Raw genomic sequence first — 24,487 nt, forward strand, 5'->3', positions numbered from 1 at the left:
AACACTTAAATATTAATTTATTTACACTTATATAATCGACACTTGTTTTCGACTGACTTTTTAAATCTCAAATCGTCCGTTTTATACCTGAGTTGTTAATCTAGAAATTTCTGCCCGCTTCTTAGACCTTCGGTCGGAACGCCAACGGTATTATTCGATCCTCGTCTCGAAACTTCCAATAGCAGGTATAAGCGGGGAACTGGTATGACTAACATTTATCGTAACAATATCCATTAATAATCTCGTTACTATTGCATCAAATGCTACTTCACCACTGCTAACCCTACAGGTGAAAAAATATGCGCAGAAAGAAAAGAAAAGTATACCCATCCCACAACCATTTATGATAAAAAAATATAATGGAAATATGGGAAGAGTAGACCATGCAGACCAAAACATAAGCTTATAGAGAATATGAATCAGAGGCAAGAAATAGTACTTTAGTTTATTTTCGCATTGCTTTGATACGGCAGAGCACAATGCCTGGCAATTGCATAAAAGTAAATGGTGTGAAAATGGATCATCTAGCTTTCAGAAGATGCATAACGTCAGGATTACTGGAAATGTATAAGAAAACTACTAAACGCGGACTAGGGAGCTTTCAGACTTGACCCTAAATCATGTTTTTTAGTTATCATAATAAAGAATCACTTTTATATTTAGTTTCTAGACCCACCCTGGTATGTAACCAACCAAAGAATCTATGAGGATCTCATTATGTCAACAGTGAAAGAAGTATACCAGCAAAAGAAATTACAATACATTCAAAAAGTGAACACACACTCCAATAACAGACCAGTAACATGGATCCGTGATTCTCTCGCTGGAGGGGACCACATCACGCCAGAACCAAGGGACAGGACCTAAACTCATCACATTAACTTATAGAATACATTGTTTTTATTCTGATTGTTAATTTATTAGTTATAATAAAAAAATATTTAGTTTCATGTATTATATAATGAAAGCATTAATCCTTGATTAGCTTGGATTTCTACTGTTAACTATAACATACACCTGATAACTCAAATGAAAACCTTTTATTTCTAAAACTTGTATATAATTGAAATATAAAGCCATGCATAGCAGAATTTATTGAACATTTTGAGGTAAAAGTTTTAATAGTACCTATCTGGGTTAATTAAATTAACAAAAAACTCCTCTGAAATATTTATTTTAACTTTTTTACTGTTTGCTGATAGACGTTTTTAAATTATTTTTTTTCCTTTCAGGTCATCAATGGGTCCTAAACAATTTAGGCATAAAACCTCAATCAGGTTGGTCAGTAGATCCCTTCGGTCATGGCAGCACTGTTCCGTACCTTCTGGCAGCTTCTGGTTTAAAGGGTACTGTTATTCAACGAATCCATTACGCTTGGAAACAGTGGCTAGCAATGAAACAGTATGGCGACTTCCGATGGATACCTAACTGGACTCCTGCCGATCCTTATGGATCCATTTTGACGCATAATCAACCTTTCGATATTTATTCTATTAAACATAGCTGCGGGCCACATCCTTATATTTGCCTGAATTTTGATTTTAGAAAGGTAGATACACACAGTTCAAATATTTGTTTTTATTTTTAGATCATTAATTAGATTTGAAAATATGCTTGAGGAATGGAATAGATAAACTGAAAAAATAAGTATCGATATGGATTTTTAAATATTTTAATTTTTTGTTAATATTCCTGACCTATATGAGAGGGAGGATAAGTTAATTATCATACTGATATTAACACACAACTTTTTCTGCAAAAATCCGAATGCCACATGTCACATCCACCTCAAAACAGATCCGCCCTGGTCCACAAAGCGCTAAATATATGAATTTCACTTAAATCAACTCATTATTAACATTGTTATTAACAAATTAACAATTATTATTAGTAAAATTTTTCAAATAGTTTATTGTTAACAATATATTTTGTTAAATTTTTTTAAAAACAACAGTTTTCGGTATTTCTTTATCCGTACCTCAGAACAAAAGTGTATTAAGTCACAAAATATAAATTTTACAGGATAGCGAAAATAAAAATTAATTTTAGGGTTTTGTAACATTTTCCATTTAATACATTAAATTTTATTTAACAAATTCTTATAAATGTAAATAATAATCATTGTTTTTTTTTACCACTTAAAAGAAATTTTTTTGAATACTTCTTCTTCACGTGCCCCATCCCTAAGGACATTGGCGATCATCATGGCCCATTTGACTCTATCTGTAGCCGTTCTGAAAAGTTCTATTGACGTTTTCCCACTCCATTGTCTCAGATTCTTCAGCCAGGACGTGCGTCTTCTATCCGGTCCTCTTTTGCCTTCCACCTTCCCTTGTATGACCAGCCGCATCAATTCGTATTTCTCGTTTCTTAGTATGTGACCAAAGTAGCTCATTTTTCTTTTCTTTATAGTGTTTAGTATTTCTTTATCTTTTTTCATTCTTCGTAGCGTTTCCGCCTTTGTTATGTCCAAGATATTTTCCACATTCTTCGATAACACCACATTTCAAAGTTAATGAGTTTTTTCTCTGTCGCTTCTGTAATTGTCCAGGCCTCAACTCCATACAACAGGACAGAGAACACGTAGCATCTCAATACTCTAGTTCTAATTTCTATGTTGAGTTTTCCATTGCATAATATTGCTTTCATCTTATTAAAAGCACTTCTAGCTATTTCAATACGCCGTTTTATTTCCGTACTTCTATCCCATTCTTCATTAATTCGCAACCTAAGTACTGATATCTGTGCACCCTGCCTAAAAGTTTTTCTTTAGCATAAACACTGTCTTCCTCAATCTTGTTCTTGCTTATCACCATGATTTTTGTTTTATTTATATTCAGTGCCATTCCATACCTTTCGCAGTATTGGGTAATGCGATGAACCAAGATCTGTAGTCCTCTGCTGTCCGCAAGGATTATTGTGTCACCTGCGTATCTAAGATTATTCAGAAGTGCTTCGTTAATAAATATGCCTTCATTTACGTCTTTTAATGCCTCTTTAAACAATTCTTCTGAATACATATTAAAAAGTAAAGGGGAAAGCCCACATCCTTGTCTTACTTCACGGTTTATAGGTATTTCTTTCGATTTTTGGTCTATTCGTATTATGGCTTTCTGATATCGGTATATATTGGCAATGATTCTCACGTCTACGTCATCTAATTCTGTGTTCTGCAGTATTTTTGCCATTCTTCGTGTTGTACATTGTCGAAAGCTTTTTTGAAGTCGACTAGACATATGAATACGTCGCAATTGACATCTCGACATCGTTCGATTAGTGTTTGTACAATAAATAATGCTTCTCTGGTGCCAAAGCCTTTTCTGAATCCCAATTGGTTTTCAGCTATTCTATTATCTAGCTTTTTATAGATACGTTCGTGTATCACTCGTAAGAACACTTTTAGAATATGGTTCATCAAGCTAATTGTCCTGTGCTCTTCACACTTCATCGCGTTAGATTTTTTGGGTATTGGAATAAATATTGATATTAACCATTCTTTCGGAATCTCTCCCGTATAATATACGGATTTGAATACTACTGTTTTTTAAAAAAAAATGGACTTTTTGCACATTTTGTACATTTTTGCATTGAAAAATAAATTTTTGACTGTGACTTAGTATTAATTTTGCCATTTATCTTATGGCAAAGACAGAGCTCTATTACGAAAAATATCGTACCTCTTTTACAAAATTGAGAAAATGTTTGGATATAAAAAATTAAAAATATTATAACGTAAGTGTTTATTTGAAAAAGTGTTTTATAGTGGAAAACAATATTTCCAGTTGCAATGACGTTTTCCAGCTCTAGCACCTGTTCGTTCTCTTTTTCTTCTGATACACGTTTTTTCAAGACAAGAACATAAAACTGTCTTTTTTTATCTATGGTTTTCTCATGATTCTAAAATTGTCGGTGAATTTGTGCTCTCTAAGATTGTTGAATTTTAAACGGCAGTTTCTACAAGGTTCTCGCACCTTACTTTCCTTTATTATCTTTTTAGTCTTGGAAGATTTCTATTGTTGGCCTGCCATCCTCTTCTATTTTCGTTCGTTTCGTTGCCACGTAGTTTCGTTTCTTTCCTTTGCTTTGATGATCGGCTTCCATGAACTCTTTTTCATTTTCATCTTCACTATCATTTTTGATTTTAAAATCATTGTCAGTACTCCAGTTAATGCTAGAAACAAATAAACTTACCGAATATTCAAATGGATCTTCCTCGTCTTGGTGTATATTACTTATAGACGGATTGAGCTCCAGTGGTGGTTGCTTAATCTCTATGATAAACACGCTGCTACTAAGGGATGTCTTTAGGTACATCTAGAACAACAGCAGCTGCATTTAGCTGTATTTCAGTTGTATCCTGCAGGTTAACAAAGTTGTAAGATATATCTAACAAAGACGGTGATGTGGTCCTTACAACCATAGCCTCGTTCGAATTCTGACTCTCAAGGTAGTCTAAAACAATAAAAATAAAGATGTACAGGCCGAAAAGAGAAATACATTGACAAGAGCTTTGAGATTTATTTCTTTAACTTTTCTAAAACAATAATATTAGTTGTTAATTCTAGTGTTAATGTCTTAATAAGTGACTGCGTATCTTATAAATATAACAAGAACAAAATAATTCATTTTTTTTTTATTTTAAATTTATTAGGTATAACTTTTCTATTAAATGACGTACGAATATTGAAGATCGTCAGTATTGTCACTGTAAATTCAAAACATTTATTTTTAAAATGTAGTTAAACTTATTATTTACCATACCAAATACTTTTTGTTGGACATAATATGGTTTTGCCCTGGGAAATGTATACACCATGTTGGATCTAATCCATTTAAAATGCAGAAGATACTGTTTTGCTCTAAGCGCAATGTGGACTTAATACTGTTCATAAAAGGTTATTTTTGCCAATTTCAGTCGAAACAGCGAATAAGAAACTCCAGCGAATAGAGCGAAAAATTTTAATCACAGTGAGCTAAAAAAGTAGAAAACTGAAATTTTTGACTTAATATAGTTTTGCTCTGAGGTAAGGTTATATTTTAATTCGTTTTATCAATTTTCAGGTACAGGGCGAATATACAGAGTATTCGCTAAAAGCTCAAGCAATTACAGATAAAAACGTTAAGGAAAAGGCAGAATTGTTATTGGAGCAATACGCCCGAACGGGATCATTGTTTCCTCACAATACGGTTTTGATGCCTTTGGGAGACGACTTTAGATATAATGTCAAAGAAGAATGGGATCAGCAATACACGAACTACATGAAACTGATCGATTATATCAATGCCAATAAAAATACTTATAAAACTGATATCAGTTTCGGAACACCAGCTATGTATTTTGAGGTAAATATTTTTACATAATACATATATAAATAAAATTTGGTAACACAAATCTTAAAGCCCTTATAAGATAATATAATTTTGTTATTTTCACAATTTATTTCTGTTATTACAATAAATTTTAAACTGCAAGAAAGGTAAACCAAAAAACATTGTGCACAAAGGCGCCAAAAATATGAAAAGATCACGGATTTTCTAAAAATTGGAAAATAAGAAGCTATGAAATAATCCATACCATGTCTATGTTTTAAATGTTTTTTTAACAGTTCTGTTATATTTTATCTCCATTGTTGGCAAAGTATTCACTTATCAGTTCCTTCTTTTTGACTTCCCAACATTTTTTAACTTGTTTGACCTCAAAGAGGTTCTGAAACTGTTTTGTTGTGGCATATTTAAGTTAAATATTGTATTTGTATGGGACTAAGACTTAACCACAACTGATTGTTAGCTTAGGTATGTAAGCTTAGTGAAGTATTTCTTTGGCAATTGTTTTAATATTTCGCCTGTTATAAGTTCGATAACTTGGCAATTTCTTTAGTACTACTAGGTTTAATTTTAAACAAATCTGGTTCAAATATATTTATTCTAACCAAGTCGTTTCTTTTGTTTGGTTGGAACATGTTTTCAAGATACATCAGTATTTCTGATTAGTGGATGATGTAGTAAAGGTCTTTTGAGCCGTTTTATTATTTTTCGCTTGAGATGTTCTGGGCTGTTGAGCTTGTCTTATCCTTGGGAGATCTGGTTCCTTGCTATTTGCAACTTAATTTCTTTCTTTCAGAAATTAGTACACTAACTTCTTTCGAATATTTTTTTCATTCTGTTCTAATAGGGATGATTGGAATACTGTTCCATGCTGCTTGCTAAATCTGTTTGGTGAACAATTCAACTTTTGCATCTAACTGATATTTAGTTTTCAAGGGGACCGAAATATTAATGAGTCTTCTAGTTCATTTCTGAAGTTCTGCCAATCTGTTCTTACATTCACCACCCTAACCATTCTTTCAGTATTATTTCGTCACTAAATGTGACGAGAATAGGGGAATGATCCGAATTCATATCCCAAGCCTCCTTAATGCTTAAGACATTAGAGGCAATATTATTGATTATGAAAAAGTCTACCAAGTCAGGGATTTCTGATCCGTTGGCCAATAGGTTAGCTTTTCAATCGATACTACTTCACAATTCAATTGTCTGCAGGCTTTGGCGAGCTCTCTTCCTTTAGTGGTGGTTAATCTTGACCCAGAATTAGTATGCTTCGCATATGAATTCGCCGACATCCTCTCTGATCAGCCCCCAGACACTACTACACTAATCAATAATCAGTAGTAGTGAAGTGATTTTTTTATTTTTCTAACATTTCGTGAAGACACCAATGTCGAGTCTGTCCATCTCGTGGATAATATATAGTTTTCCGGCCACGAACGTTATTTATGTTCCAAGTTGTCTTTTTTAAGTACTGCAGCCAATTAGCTCACTGTACATTATGTATTGAGCAATTGCTTTGTTACTAAGATCATAAACTGACTTTTAACATTTTTATTTTTCACTTTCTGTTGGGTCTTGCTGTCATCGCGGGTATTCTTAGTACCCTTTAATCATATAAATTTGCCGTGGACTAGGGGTCAATTTTTTAGTCGTAGTTTACATAGTTATTGACTAGGAATATCTTTAGAGACGTTTAATACACTGGTATCCAGGTGCCTTTCGTATCTTTGTGCCTTAGTTAGTTAATTTATATTTTGAACTGTGTTATTATGGATCACCAAATTTGCTCTATCACCTGATACTTTAGTAAGCTTTTATTTAATAAACACGATATGGTTTAATGCATATAAATAATTTCTTGCTTTTGAGTTACAACTCTTTCCCATGCTGGTCGCCAACTTGAATGGAGATGGTACATAGGAGGAATAGGAAGGATTTTTCTCAAACAAGTTAAAGACCCTCAAAAAAGCCCTCCGCTAATTTGATGGACCACTATACATTAAAATACAATTAGGGTGGTGTATAAATATTATTTAACTTAAATCGTATTTTTTTTTTAGGAAATTGTAAAGCGGTACAGCCAGTTTCCCACATTAAAAGGAGACTTTTTCGTATATTCAGACATCTTCACTGAAGGACGACCCGCTTATTGGTCTGGATATTTTACGACCAGGCCCTTTATGAAATTATTAGATAGAGAATTAGAAAGCTCCCTTCGAGGGGCCGAGATTCTCTATACCATTGCTCTTAATAAGGCGAAACAAAATAAGTTGGCGTCATATTTGAAAGTTCTAGAGAGAGATTTTGAGAAATTGATTAGAGCTCGACGATACTTAGGTAAGATATTTTTAAGCTAAGATTAGACATCTTAGATTTTAACTTGAGATTGTAGATAATATAATAGATAAAAATTCAATATACGGTATAAAAAACTAATTAATCTAATTTGCAATTGTATAAAACCGAATGTTCAATATACAAAAAGTTTTTCGAACCATAATTTTTTCAATAGATTTATAAATTTAACAGATACTAAATTCAGTATTAGCACTTTATAGCACGAGATACCACTTTTAGAGAAAGGATTTAAACACAAGTTGACTTAACATAATAATAAAAAAACTTTAGAATATTTAGGTGTAGAATGTGAACAAAACATTGCAAAATCTATTACCGATGTGTGTAGTTAAACCAAAAAGTCCTGTTACAAAGAGAATCAATCAGTAATTTCAATTAAAAATAAATCAATAGAAAAAAACACAGTGTTCACAAAAGCAGACAAAGTTAACACTACTATTTCTATAGGTAAGATATAATAACAAAACAATATAATTTTTAAATAATCAAAATATTGAAACAAAAATCCGACGAAAAAATATCAAAAACAAATTAAACTGGTGTTAAAAAATTTAAAATCAATATTAAATTCAATAGAATAACAATACCTCAATATCATGAACCCACAGCCTCCTAAATTATACTCTTTTATTAAACTACAGAAACCTGATCATCCACTAAGACCTGTAGTTCCTTTATATACAGCTCCGTCATATAAACTATCAAAAAAAAACTATTAGAGATTATTTTCGAACACACTATATTTTCACCTCAATTTACCGTAAAAAATACAATAGAACTAGTTAATAAAATACAACATTTTCAATTACCTAACAAGTTCAAATTAATTCCATCTGACGTAAAAATGTGTTTTCTAATATTCCTCCTACAGATACTTTTGTTCTAGTAAAAAACCAATCATTACATCTGAAATTTAACATCTTGTAATTTGCATAAACCAATACTACTTTGAATTTAAAAATCAAATATATACAAATAACGGTACAAGACTTAATAATGATATAATAATAATCCTCTAAGCCCATTGCTATCAGATATTTTTGTGGATCTAGAAACAAAGATTTTAAAACATTTTAAAACAGTTTTTATATTGGTAGAGATACGTAGACCGATGTACTGGTATGTTTTACAGGAACTAACAGACAATTATTATCATGTATTAATTCACTTCATAGTCATATTGAATATAAACAGAACAGAATCAGTCCATAAATTTTCTAGATTTAAAAATTATCAGATTTAAAAACAAAAATGAGTTCTCCGTATTCCATAAACTTACCCATACTGACACAATTCATCATTCAATCCTACACAACATAAATTGGCAACCTACCATTGCATGTTACATAGATTAATAGAAATTCTCGTGTCAAAAAACAACTTTGAGATAGAATTGAATATCATTAAGCAAATAGCAGTAAACAATGGGTACAACGAACACACAATAAATAAAATTTTAAATCAAGATTACGTAAAAATGCACTGAAATTAGTATTTCCACCACCAGAGAAAAAAACCAGTAAATATCTTCTGCTTGATTACATATACAGGCAAGATAACAAAAATAGCCAAACACATAAAAAAGAGGAGTAAAATCATCTTTTAGGACAAGCAACAACCTAGGCAAACATATTATGAACAACAAGGTAAAAAGAAAAATCACTTACACAGTGGTGTATACAATACAATATACTTAAATGTGATGACTGTAAAAAATCTTACATCGGTCAAACTGGTAGAAATTTTATGGAACGTATAGCAGAACATAAAAGGGCTTTCAATAATAGAAAAACATATTCTACATACTCACTTCACCTTCTAGACCATAATCATTCGTTTAATGACGAATTTCAAATTCTTCACATTTAAAATAAAGGCTAGATTCTATGTAATTCTGAACGACCAACTTGAGACAAACAGTTCTCCTCTCCTCAACTTATTCAGTTAAAAACTATAAAGTATAAATACATACCAATAATAGATCACTTGAGAAAGGCCGAAAACAGCTGTAGTGATAACAATTTAAAATAAATTAAGTATTACAAAAGTTTTCAAGGTTTTATTGTTAGATATTTTTAAGCTCTTTTAAGATTATGCAATAAATGTGTTTTGTAATAAAGAAACAAAACTGTTGCAAAATATTTAAGCAACAGTTAAGGCACTGAATATACCCTTAATGATCGATATATTTCAAAATTAAAAGTTATTTATTGCATCATATGTTGTTAAACATAAAATGTACATTTTGTTTAAAATTGACGTTTGACATTTGACAGAATTTTTAAACTACGCAAAGAAGACGTCACTACGTTTCTTGCTGTAATATTAATTGTGCAATAAATCGTAGGTCGATTCAATTTTAATTTAAATTTTTGTATTTTTTGAATACTTCGTAAAAAACAGCATACAACATGTATCGTGGGATCCTATTACGCGTTTGTATTACTCCTTCTATAGACTATTATCAGATACTATTATACTCTGTCAAAACCACAAATGGAATAAAATTATTCTTATTTTAAAAATTATAAAAAAGCATTGAGACCCGTCATTTTTTAAATGTAAATGTGCTTTTTAAGCATACATTTAAATATACAGGGTGATTCACGCAAGTCTAGCGTAGTCCATAATCTTCATTTTTAATGGAACACCCTGTATATTTTTATGTTTTTAAAAGCTCCTTAACAACTTGATCTCTACGAACTATATCATGTAGGGTGAAATTTTGAAATTATACAGTGTGGAAAGCACTTATGGAATAAAATCGTTGGTATTCTTATTTCAGAACATGATAAAAAACGCTGGGGTCGTAATTATGTATAATTTTCGTCAAGATATTATATACATAAAATATTGAAATTAGTAATTTATCACGATTTAAATAATGGGTATATCTTTTAAATTAGCTAAATACAGACATCAATTTTCTAAACTAAGTATCAATATATTGGGTTTTGTATTTAATTTCTGCTGATCATACTTTTTTTTCCTGATCTTCACCTAATACACATATGCAGAAAGCGGATCAGATGCCAGGAAGGAGGGCGAAGGGATACCGCGATCAAATCTGGATAGATAATAAAAGATCATCCGGAGTTGGAAATAGGAGTCGAATAAAACGAATCTCGTAATGGCAGATCAATGCTGGTACATAGACGGCTCTAAAACTGATAAGGGAGTAGGAACTGGAATATACGGAGGGAGACCAAGGCTAAGCTAGTCAAAGCTTAGGTAATCACCCCACTATCTTTCAAGCAGAAATTTATGCCTTAGAGATGAGCTTGCAGGAACTAATAAAGAGAAACGGCAGGGACAGATCTATAAAAATTATATCGTATAGCCAGGGGGCATTAAATGCACTGGAATCAAATCGAATTGACTCCAAGTTAGACTGGAACGGTCTTCAGAATCTGATTCTGTTTCTCGGATTTTCTAAATCTTTTATACATGATCCTTCGAAGAAATGATTCAAAGACCTCCTAGATATGAATAGGAATGATATGGGAATTATATTAGGTCTCCTACCAGGTCACTGTCGCCTCAAGGGGCACATGAATAAAATCGGACTCACAGAAAGTGTAGGTTGTAGATTTTGTCAAGCTGAAAACGAGACGGTTGAAGACTTTCTGTGCAACTGCGCAGCTGAACCCAATCATATCGAATCTAACCTAACTAATAATATTTATCCATCATGTCAATAGCATATTCGCTTAAAATAGTGTAATTCTTGATTTATCTCAAGTGGCACCCTGATTTACATTTTGTCAGATCGAATTTATCGTATTTGCAGAGTGCCCTAAGCCCACCCCAGAAATTTTGACTAGTTACGATTGTGCAAAATTGCTTTCAGCCAACAAAGAATTCATCCAGTACTGGTTTATTTTTACATTTTTAAATTTAATTTAGTCCTAATATTCACTATTTATTTTACTTGAGCTTTCTTTATAATTTTCATTGAGTCCTGGTATAAACTAAAAAAACTACTACAGATTACAGATGCTTGTATATAATATGCCTAAAACATACATATACGTATTACTTTTAAGGGAGTTTATTTTTTAAGACAGGAAAATATTATCTAAAACACTCATAAGAAATATTAAATAATAATAGCAAAAGTATGAGGGAAATATAATTAAAAATGATTATAGACAAACTCTAAATATTAATGAAGCACCTACATTTTTATTTTTTTAAAACTTTATTTTGACCCAGTTATCGATAACCTTCAGTAATGAACTAATACTTAATTACGATAAATACATTAGTATGATCGTATTTATTAAATAAAAATACAAATCATATGAATTCTCAGTGGAAAGTACCATGATTAATTGTGTTGACCCGAAAAAAATACAATAACTAAACGATTAGGTCCAGTAAACAATATAATGTCGAAATTTTGAACTATTTTTATTCGTTTACGAGAAGCTTACTTAGAAATACAAAAAAAATTAACATATAACAAACCATTTAAATATAAAATCAACCTTATCCCAATCCCTTAATTTTAGGTTACAAAGGTTAACACATGCCGTTAATCGAAGGGAATCCCTTCTTTTACTTAGATGTATTCTTTTTGAAAACTCCTACTCTATATCCTTAATTAACAAATATCTTTTCTCTAAAAATTATAGTTCCGTAACAAATGATGTGGTGATAGATGGTGAACAATTAAGGTTAGTCTGTAATAACACAGTTGATAGTACAGTTCTGCAAACTACAACATAATTTTACTTCGTCAATATCCGTTATTCTTCCTTACCATACTTACCTCAAGTTACAAACTTATTAAATTTTGTAGAAATATACCAGTTAAACTCGCAATAAAAATCGCTAAAACTGTTAGGAACTTATTTTCCAAAACCAAGACATTTGTGAACCCCCGCGCCAATCCCCTCGCTAACCCCCACACCAACCTCCAGCCAAACCACGTCACCGTCGACGGTATAAATGAACCGTCCTGTGTTCCTAGTAGGAGTAATGTATTGGTTAGTCTGGGGGCTTGGGAGACTGAGACCTTGGAAGTCCCGAAGAAGACATCAAAGAGGATGTCGAAAGCTCGGTTCAATGATAATCGACGCGGTTCAACCGCGTGTATTATAAATGTGTATTATTTATTCCTTATATTTGAATATAACTATTAAATTTTAACATAGATAATTAATATGTACATTTCTTAATTTTTTCAGGACTTTTTCAACATCATGATGCCATCACGGGTACGAGTAAATCATTTGTAATGAGAGATTATGGATTAAAGTTATTTGAAGGGATTAGAGATACTGTTAACATCCAACAAAACGCGCTTCAAAGCCTATTATTTCCTGACATTCCTATTAAGCCCGACCAAAATCTGGTTTTAAGTGATATTGAACGGGAATCATTTGAAAAGCTTCCTCGAAAAACACCGTTGCAAGTAGGACCTATAGGTGTCAATCAATCGAGAAGAATTATTGTATATAATTCTTTAAGTTTACCCCAAGAACAAGTCATACAGGTAGCTAGTCAATATATTTTTGAAGTCATAATTTTAAGTTTAATGACCGCCGGCCAGGAACCCTGATCCAAGTCATTTAAAAAATTCAGAAAATTGATTTGTTATGTGTGTTTGGGAGGGCAGTATAATGATTATATATAATATAATAAGTATAATGAGGGCAGTAGTGATTGGCCCACTCCAGTCTTCAATTACCATGTGTGTAGCCTGCAGGTGCGGTACTTTAGTTGCAGTTCGTAAAGTTTTTATACTACTTTTGATCATTATGGCAGAACCTCCGTATGCAGTATTATCAGGATGATTTGGCTTACATAATTTATAGATTGGCATTTTCCAGGAATTTTTATCTGTAAAGTGCATTTCCAAAATAAGCATTATATTAATTTTGTTTACAATTAAAAAGGTTTTTACCTCTTGGCTACCTCCTTTTACCTACTTGGCCAGGTACGTGCTGGCTGTATATTTTGTTATGGTACCAAAATATAGTTAAGGACTGCGTTTTTTGAAGCATGTTTGGTGCATATTGAATATTTCCGGATTGTTGTTGTGGCCCGGTGTTATACATTTCTTTGTAAATGAACCAAATTATATGCAATAACAATTAAATTTAATTCAAACATTTTGCTCCTGGACCCTCTACTAATACCTAAATTTATAGTAGTAGTTTATTACTGGATAATTACTTTTTGTAGCAACAAAACAACATTTAACACAAACATGTTTTCCGGTTGTTGTATTTAAGTTTCCTAATGTCGAATGAATTACTATATGATAAGGGTGATAAAGTAATTGTACTAATTACTTCTTTGACGCTTGTGAAGGTTCGGACGAGACTAAGAATCATATTGGTGATAGTAAATTTAAATTATAAATTGTGTGAGATAGAATTAAACATACATATTAGATTTAAAGCTTACGTGGGGAGAAATATGTACACATTTTCTATCTACTACTGCTCTACATAGCTTATTTCAGTCTATATATTTCGTAAAAGTTAATATTGTCGCTCTTTTTAGCTCAGAGTCAATACCAGTAACGTAAAAGTCGTTGATAGTGATGGCCTCAATGTTCCTTATCAAGTTAACCCTGTGTGGGACCTTTCCGATTTTTCGAAGATGTACATAGCGGCAGATGAATTCGAATTAGTATTCATAGCCAAACTACCAGAGCTGTCTGTTACATCGTTCAATATTGTGTATGAAGCGTCTGTCAAAGAAAAGCTTACTACCATTTATTGTAAAAATTGTCAAAAGTCTACTACCATTATTAGTACTGAGAACGAGGTGAAGGCAGAAACCTTAAAATCACAATTTAATATTAAAGATATTCCTCCTGGAGATATTCAGTTAGAAAATAATAAATTTAAGGTAAGTGTCTTCATTTAGTAAAGAAACGTAAAGAAATAAAAATTTAAACAAGTTTATATTTTATAATGTTATATGTTACAATATTTTTTTTTAAATATTTACCAACTATTTAAAGCCATACTTTGCTTAGAAAACTCTTGTATAGCACCAAACTACAGAATTAAACATCACTTGAGGAGCAACTGAGCAATAAGCAATAAATCCAGTTTTAGACATTTCACTTTAGTTCAATCTACATTGGGAACTGTTCATTTCAGACAATGTGCTTCAAATTAAATATATATTGCAATATGAATAATTTTCATTTTCAAATTAAGCAAACTGACATAAATCCATCATATTTAACCAAACTGCAATAAATGCTTGAAACAATATTTCTGTGAAAGTTTTGTTCAGTTTGCGCATATTACCAAAAGATGGCAGTCACAGTTCTGTTCAGTTTGTTATGCGTAAGAATGTATTTTGCTTACTTAGGTACTTTAGAGGAAGTTGTTTATTTGTACAGTTGCATCAGACACTGCATGTTAATTTACTAAAATGGAAATTTTATATCGTTATATCTAGTATTTGTGTAAAAGATAGTAACAAGGGAAGTCGAAAGAAAAAGGCTAAAGTTATACTCCGTAGAAAGAAAACGAGGTATCGAGCTAAACCCTCGCTCTCGCTCATAAAGGGTACCAGACCCACAAGAGTTTTTCTAAAATTTTTCTAAATACAGTTTGTAAAAAGAAACACAATACTGTTGCACTAAAAGAACGAAGAGGGTGAGATAAGATTTCTCATAAAACAGTAAAGATAAGGAAAAATATTATTGAATTTATTGGAAACCTAAAAGGCTGAGAAAGTCACTATAACAGATCAAAATCAAAGAGGATCTATTTACCTGCCAACCTAAATATATCAAAATTATATAAACTACTTATGTAACTCTCAATCTACAGATAATAACCATATCTCCAGTTTGACGATGTTTGCCAATATTTTTAGAACAGAATTCAATTCGGATTTTCTTTCTCTGTATCTGATTGCTTTTCTCTATATACTCGATTAAAGCACAAAATTAAAATGGCTAAGGATGATAAGGAAAAAAGCGACTTGATGTTACACTATAGAATTCATAATAAAAGAGGCAAGGCTTTTTATGAGTTGGCAAGAGAAGTGTCACTGGGTTAGCTTGTTAGCTGTCACACCTTTAGCTTTAATATGCAGCAAGTGTAGCCCCTTCCACGAACACCTATTAATGATGCTTTTTATGCTCAACAAGTGAGTTTTTACGTTTTAGGCTGTGTCGACATGCACGCTAAAAATCCCGTATTCTACACATGGACGGAAGATATGGCTGGACGAGGATCGAAGTATCATCTGCTTTACTTTGTCATCTGAATTCATTAAATCTTGGAAATAAACAAAGAGTTCGTTTATTTTGTGAGGGATGTGGAGGGCAAAATAAAAACGTCCATGTTATCCATGCGCTCTACTATTGGCTGAAGAAAAAATCGCCTGAAAACTTAACTGACGTTCATCTTACATTCCCTGTTAAAGATCACAGCTTCTTACCAGCAGACAGAGTATTTGGGCGCGTTGAAAAAGCCTTAAGAAAATGTGATTCTTTAAAGACAAAAGAAGAATATAAAAAAATTTACCGCGCTTTTGGAGCTGTAAAAAGCCTTTCATCTATTGGGATTCTGTATGATGTTATTATTTTATTAGTGTATTTATTAATTGCAAAAATATTTATCAGATGGAATATCAGATGTTAAAAGAATTATATTGAAGAAAAATCATCCTTCACGAATAAAGATTACTTGCTTTTAACACTTTAGGTTCGAAAGTAGCATTGCTCCTGTAGTGATCCTTTTCCAAGTTAACATGCTCCTTTTCTAACTTGGCTGCACCGTACTGAAGACGACCAATAGTCAAAAATACGTATATGTGGTTACCTTCCATCGATATACCTTTTTTGGTTTTCTGTTTTGCGAGACATGCCATTACATTTTACTTACATTTTACTTTATATATATATATATATATATATATATATATATATATATATATATATATATATATATATATATATATATATATATACAAACAACACAGTTTATTAGGGTTGCAGTCAGAAAATTGGCCGGGATGTTAATGAAACACTCTTATGACTTTTTTTCTAGCTTTCGGAATGGTTTTATTCCTTTTTCAAGACACTGTAATAAGAAAAAGTGTAAATATTTATAAAATATCACAAATCTTCAGTGCAACTTACTAGTCGTTGAGATTATTTATAAAAGCATAGACACTCAACATTAATAACACACACATAAAATATAAAATAGTGGACAAAATACATTTTAAAATTCTTTAAAATTTAGGTAAAAATAGTAAAAATTTTGTTGTTATCTTTTACTGGTGTGTTTTAACTCTGGCACATAGAGAACAAAAAGAAAAAATCCTATGATTAAAAAGTAATTAGGTGTACTTAATATCATATTTCTTTTTAAGAAATACTAGAGGCCCATCTTAGGTGATTTTAATTTTTAAACCTGTCTTAATGGTATGCAACATGTTATGCATATAACTGTAATTTGTGTGGGTACGGGTGCAGGTAGATATTAATTTTATTTTGGATGTTTTTCCAGTAAGTAACAATAACTATATATATATATATATATATATATATATATATATATATATATATATATATATATATATATATATATATATATCATAGACCTATATAAACTTGCCACTAGAGCCATATCACGAAAGAGAAAGAGGGTAAAATACAACAACGAGCTAGAGAGAGATGGAGGAAATTAGTGAGAAATATTGTTGACATTGAAAACTTCTGACTTGCTCAGTCTATTTTATATTTAATTCTATTAGCAAAATGCAGAACTCTCACTGAAGTCGAGTGAAAGTTGATTATTTACGTTCTTAATTATTAATTGCGGTTATACACTATTTTACATATAGAGATTTAAAAACACTCGATGAAGATAGACCTATCTCACTCCTATTAGGCTTGCTCAACTGTATGTACAAGATTGGAGTTGGGTCGACTGCCTTCTTTCATCTGTTCATCTTATCGACATATCGACTCCCATGCTATCGATCGCGAAATCCATTCTCTGAACAGATCCATTCAAGGAGAAATGTGTCGATTACTACACACAACCATATTTCAATTTGAACAGTTTAATATGTCACTGATTTGTTCTAGATATTATTTAATGGAAATACAGGGTTTATGAAGACTATAACTAGAAAACATAACCCCAAAATAATGCAGTGTGGAATTCAATTTGCCGCTTACCGTAGTGCTCAGTTCCACTCAGGAGCGTACCTGTTCATGCCTGATCCCAACGAAAGAGACTACGAGAAGGACGTCCTATCCCAATATAAAGATCAAAAGAGTATTATTATAACTAGCGGACCTCTTTCTACGGAAATTTCTGTGATCTATGGACCATTTTTGATGCACACTGTAACTGTCTATTTGGTGGAAAATTCGACATTGGCTAATGGTATTTATATAGAGAATGCCGTTGATTTTGAGAACCCGCCTAAAAATAGAGAAACAGAATTGTTCATGCGGATTCTGTCTGATGTTCAGAATGGTGAACCTCCTGAATATTACTCAGATCTTAATGGTTTTAATATGCAAAGACGAGTTAAGATTGAGAGAATAGGTGAGTATTTTTATCTTTATCTACTTTAATCTATTATCTAGCTACCTTTATTTAAATATAGAAGACACTTTTAAATATTAAATTCCGTCGTACTTTTTCTCTGGTAAGTTTCGTTAGTATCATTTTATTTTTGAAGCGAAGTTTCTATGCTGGTATTACATTACTTTTTTCTCTATAGGAAAATGCTGAGGCGAGCAAAATTGCAATCCTCAAAACAAAATACAGACATTAAATGAAAATTAGTTAACATAATAATTAAATTTACTATCAAACGATATTTATATATATTTTATTATTAATTTAATCTTTAGTCTGATTTTGACGGGTCCGTCAGTAATAAACAATGTATGCTTTGTTGATACGTTAACAGATGGCGTTAGGAGTAAACATAATAATTTATTGAATCAATTTAATATAATATAATTTATTTAAAATATAAATAATAAATAAATAATCAAATTACTTTCTTTAATTTTAAAAATATTATTTAAATTTAAAAAATATTATTTAAATTTAAAAAATACAGAACATAGTATGAATCTTCACGCTACTCTACTGTACCACCTTTTTTTTTAATAATATGGCTCATCGTTTTTGTCTTTTGGGTAATTACTTACATTATTAAGGCTAGTCGGATTTGAACAGTATATTGTGGTTTACTTTGTATTCACTTTACAATTTATACATTTTTTTCCCGCTGAACTCTACTTTTCCCGTCTTTCTCATTCAAAAACTGATATTTTGACTTAAATTTCAAACCACATCTGCCACTACATCTGCTGTGAATGATGTGCGTATGCGTAGTGCATACTTTTTGAACCAATGTTGCCACACTTTTCAAATATAGTGTTTATCGAGAAAATACTAATTCTCGAGGTCCTTCATAAAGGAATGATGATAATGAGTATCATTACTCCCATGAATTGAATTAAGAACCATCGCTTCCTCGGTCACTCCCGTAGTGCCACATCCCGTTTTTAATTTAAATTTTTAGATGTGACTGGATTAGGTCCAGACAAACAGACGACTATATACATGACAATCGCCCGCAGATACATCAGAAAAAATAGTTAGGAACCAGATTGACTACATTATGATCAATGAAAGATACTATAATGCTGTTAAGGCCGGGAAAGCATGTCCTGGATCAGACGTGGCCTCAGATTATAATCCACTTATCGCCAAGATTACACTCACCCTTAAGAATATTACAAGACATCAAAGAATCCCTACAATAGTCACAAGAAAACTTAAAAAAACTAACGTAAAAGAATGTCTCCAACATGAACTGCATGTGAACTGCAGCAAATTGAACACAAACACCAATGATATTGAAGAGTACTGGGATCGACTAAAACATTGTCTACTAAAACCCTGTAAGGAAATACTAAAGACTTCCGCAAGAAAAAAAAAAGAATGGATTAATGACGAGATACTCAATTTGAAGGAACAACAGACAATTTAAAAACAAAGACAGCAATAAATATAGAGAGATAAACCAAGAGATCAGGAAGATAATAAAGCAGGCAAAAGAAAAATATTTTGAAGAGAAATACAAAGAGATCGAAGACCTTCAAAATAAATATGATCTGTTTAACCTACACAAGGAAGTCAAAGAACTGGCAGAACTAAGAAAACAAAATCCCACTCGTGCAATTCTGGATAGACGGGACTACTATAACACAGACGGACGAGAAAGTACAAAGATGGGCAAAATATATCGACGAACTGTTCGATGATGAAAGAGGAGATCTGGAGCACAAAGAACTTACGTCAGAAGGAATCGGTCCATATATTACAAAAGAAGAAATATTACACGAATTAAAAACAATGAAAAATGGGAAAAGTCCTGGACCTGACATGCTTCCTATAGAAATCCTAAAAATTCTAGATGAGAAGCACATTGATGTTTTAGTGACACTCTTGAACCAAATTTATAGTTCAGGCGTATTACCCAAAGAGTGGTTAACGTCGATTTTTATTTGTCTCTCCAAAAAGAAAAACGAAAGAGAATTCAGCTATTAAGTACTGCACCTTTAGCTTGATGTCTCATGTGCTAAAGTTACTACTAAAAGTCATCCATAACCGAATATATCACAAACGGTACATTGACGTTAATGATACACAATTTGCTTTTCGCAGACCTAGGAACGCGTGAAACTCTTTTTTCACTTAATATACTGATATAAACATGCCTGAACGTCAATCAAGATATATACGCATGTTTTATTGACTATAATAAAGCATTCGATAAAGTACGACATGAACAATTAAGGAATGACCTGAAATCAAAGAAGATTGACTACAACTCAGGATCATATCAAATTTATACTATAAACAGCGAGCAAAAGTACGTGTTAACGAACAGCTGTCAGAAGAAATTGAAATTGGACGTGGAGTGAGACAGGGATGCGTATTGTCGCCAATCCCTTTTGATACCTACTCCGAAGAGATCCTGAAAAAAGCTCTTGAGGGTGAAACAGCCGCAATAAAGGTAAATGGAGTTCCCATTTACAACATTAGATACGCGGACGACACTGTGATCTTAGCCTAAAATATTGAATATTTTCAGAGACTGGTGACCAGAATAGCGGAGTATGGAAAAGAGTACGGTCTAACAATGCACGTCAAGAAGACGAAATTTATGAGAATATCGAAAACTCAAAGCAATAACGAGAATCTTCTAATAAACGGAACCAACGTCGAACAAGTGGACAAATATGCATATCTGGGAACAATGATTAACTCCACAAATGATTACATTCAGCAGATCAAAATCAGAATAGAAAAGGCAAGAGCAAATTTCAACAAAATGAGAAGAGTGCTATGTACAAGGGATTGAAAATTGGAACTAAGAGTTGGGTTGGCAAGGTGATATGTTTTTTCGACTTTGTTTTATGGAATGGAATCCTGGACCTTGAATGCGACATCAATGAAAAACCTGGAATCTGGGGTGTATAGAAGAATTCTGAAAATATCGTGGACAGAACACGTCACAAACAAAGAGGTTCTGAGAAGGAGGAATAAAAAACTAGAAATTTTAAATACAATTAAAACAAGAAAATTGAAATATCTCGGACATATTACACGTGGAGAGAAATACACCTTGGTGCAACTGATTATGCAGGGAAAGATCCAAGGAAGGAGAAGCATAGGGAGGCGTAAAATGTCATGGCTGTGCAATCTGAGAGAGTGGTAAGGATGTACATCAAAGGAACTTTTCAGAGCAGCCAGCCGTCTTAAAAGTCCGAATAGCTATGACAATAGCCGACCTCCGCCGCGAAGATGGTACTTGAAGAAGAAGGATTAGGTTAGGTTAGGTTTTATTTTATTCTTAAAAAATTTAAATTCAATATATTTACTCCGCAAAAACAATAGTATTAAAATTTGGTTAATTTAATTTAAAATAACATTGGTTAATAACTTCTCTTTTAATCTAAATTATTCGATTTAGATGTGATTCGATTAGGTTAGGTTTTATTTTGTTATTAAAAATTTAAGTACATTAATCGGCTATATTGGCGTCAATTTTAGTCCGAGCGTCAAGCGAATGGACATTTCCTACATAAAATTCGCCGGTCGTTCTTCTGACATACTCAGAATTTTTATACATCTAACTGTTCGTGAGAAAAATTTCCACTTGGATGTATGTATTTGCTGAAAATTTCGAGAAAATTAAAAGTGTCTATTTTGTTTGAAATTTGAATTATTTCGATTAAGGGTGACTTGCTGATTAAAAAATCTAAACACTTGGCCAGAAATTATGCACCGTTTTGCAGAAAAATCGAAAAAACTGTAGACCATTGGATTTTTATCAAATTTCGTTAATCGGCTATGTTGGCGTCAATTTTGGTGCGAGAGTCAAGCGAATACACATTTCCTACATAAAATTGGCTGCTCGTTCTTTTGCCATAATCAGAATTTTCCTACATCTAACGGTTCGTTAGAAAAATTTCCACTTGGATGTCTGTATTTGCTGAATATTAAAAGTGTATATTTTGTTTGAAATTTGAATTATTTCGATTAAGGGTGACTTGCTGATTAAAAAACTCTAAACACTTGGCCACAATTTATGCACCGTTTTGCCGGAAAATCGAAAAAACTGTAGACCATTGGATTTTTATCAAATTTCGTTAATCGGCTATGTTGGCGTCAATTTTGGTCCGAGAGTCAAGCGAATAGACATTTCCTACATAAAATTGGCCGCTCGTTCTTATGCCATACTTAGAATTTTACTAAATCTAACGGTTCGTGAGAAAAATTTCCACTTGGATGTCTGTATTTGCTGAAAATTTCGTGAAAATTAAAAGTGTATATTTTGTTTGAAATTTGAATTATTTCGATTAGGTGTGACTTGCTGATTAAAAAAATCTAAGCATGTGGCAAAAAATTATGCCCCGTTTTGCCGGAAAACCGAAAAAACTGTAGATTTTTTTACTTCGATTTTTCCTCTTTTCCGGCAAACTGGGGTTAAGGGATCAGAAAAAAACACATGTTTGGAATAAGCTGGACCAAGTGCATGTACCAAAACATTAAACAAAATTTTTTTTTTTGGAAAATTTGGAAAAAATTTTGGTACCCTTGGATTTTTATCAAATTTGGTTAATCGGCTATATTGGCGTCAATGTTGGTCCGAGAGTCAAGCGAGTGCACATTTCCTACATAAAATTGGCCGCTCGTTCTTCTGCCATACTCAGAATTTTCCTACATCTAACGGTTCGTGAGAAAAATTTCCACTTGGATGTCTGTATTTGCTGAAAATTTCGTGAAAATTAAAAGTGTATATTTTGTTTGAAATTTAAATTATTTCGATTAAGGGTGACTTGCTGTTTAAAAAGCAATTAACATGTGGCTAGAAATTATGCACCGTTTTGCCGGAAAATCGAAAAAACTGTAGAGCATTGGATTTTTATCAAATTTCGTTAATCGGCTATGTTGGCGTCAATTTTGGTCCGAGAGTGAAGCGAATACACATTTGCTACATAAAATTGGCCGCTCGTTCTTCTGCCATACTCAGAATTTTCCTACATCTAACGGTTCGTGAGAAAAATTTCCACTTCGATGTCTGTATTTGCTGAAAATTTCGTGAAAATTAAAAGTGTATATTTTGTTTGAAATTTGAATTATTTCGATTAAGGGTGACTTGCTGTTTACAAAGCAATTAATATGTGGCTAGAAATTATGCACCGTTTTGCCGGAAAGTCGAAAAAACTGTAGACCATTGGATTTTTATCAAATTTCGTTAATCAACTATGTTGGCGTCAATTTTGGTCCGAGAGTCAAGCGAATAGACATTTCCTACATAAAATTGGCCGCTCGTTCTTCTGCCATACTCAGAATTTTCCTACATCTAACGGTTCGTGAGAAAAATTTCCACTTGGATGTCTGTATTTGCTGAAAATTTCGTGGAAATTAAAAGTTTATATTTTGTTTGAAATTTGAATTATTTCGATTAAGTGTGACTTGCTGATTAAAAAAATCTAAGCATGTGGCAAAAAATTATGCCCCGTTTTGCCGGAAAACCGAAAAAACTGTAGATTTTTTTAATTCGATTTTTCCTCTTTTCCGGCAAACTGGGGTTAAGGGATCAGAAAAAAACACATGTTTGAAATAAGCTGGACCAAGTGCATGTACCAAAACATTAAACAAATTTTTTTTTTTGGAAAATTTGGAAAAAATTTTGAAAGGGTGTACCCTTGGATTTTTATCAAATTTGGTTAATCGGCTATATTGGCGTCAATTTTGGTCCGAGAGTCAAGCGAATGCACATTTCCTACATAAAATTGGCCGCTCGTTCTTCTGCCATACTCAGAATTTTCCTACATCTAACGGTTCGTGAGAAAAATTTCCACTTGGATGTCTGTATTTGCTGAAAATTTCGTGAAAATTAAAAGTGTATATTCTGTTTGAAATTTGAATTATTTCGATTAAGTGTGACTTGCTGATTTAAAAAATCTAAGCATGTGGCAAAAAATTATGCACCGTTTTGCCGGAAAACCGAAAAAACTGTAGATTTTTTAATTCGATTTTTCCTCTTTTCCGGCAAACTGCGGTTAAGGGATCAGAAAAAAACACATGTTTGGAATAAGCTGGACCAAGTGCATGTACCAAAACATTAAACAAAATTTTTTTTTTGGAAAATTTGGAAAAAATTTTGAAAGGGGGTACCCTTGGATTTTTATCAAATTTGGTTAATCGGCTATATTGGCGTCAATTTTGGTCCGAGAGTCAAGCGAATGCACATTTCC

General features: G+C 32.3%; 1 protein-coding gene across 1 annotated transcript in view; it reads left to right on the forward strand.

Moving 5' to 3' along the window:
* Window positions 1-24,487, forward strand: part of alpha-Man-IIb (alpha-Mannosidase class II b) — a 219,654-nt gene that overhangs the window by 143,247 nt on the left and 51,920 nt on the right. Inside the window, exons 6-11 of the mRNA XM_072532813.1 lie at window positions 1,233-1,549; window positions 5,062-5,343; window positions 7,389-7,665; window positions 12,879-13,186; window positions 14,203-14,553; window positions 17,771-18,239. Of these exons, the coding sequence (XP_072388914.1) occupies window positions 1,233-1,549; window positions 5,062-5,343; window positions 7,389-7,665; window positions 12,879-13,186; window positions 14,203-14,553; window positions 17,771-18,239 (2,004 nt within the window). The remainder of the gene's footprint in view (window positions 1-1,232; window positions 1,550-5,061; window positions 5,344-7,388; window positions 7,666-12,878; window positions 13,187-14,202; window positions 14,554-17,770; window positions 18,240-24,487) is intronic.

This window comes from Diabrotica undecimpunctata, chromosome 5 (genome assembly GCF_040954645.1).
Source record: "Diabrotica undecimpunctata isolate CICGRU chromosome 5, icDiaUnde3, whole genome shotgun sequence".
Classification (NCBI taxonomy): domain Eukaryota; kingdom Metazoa; phylum Arthropoda; class Insecta; order Coleoptera; family Chrysomelidae; genus Diabrotica; species Diabrotica undecimpunctata.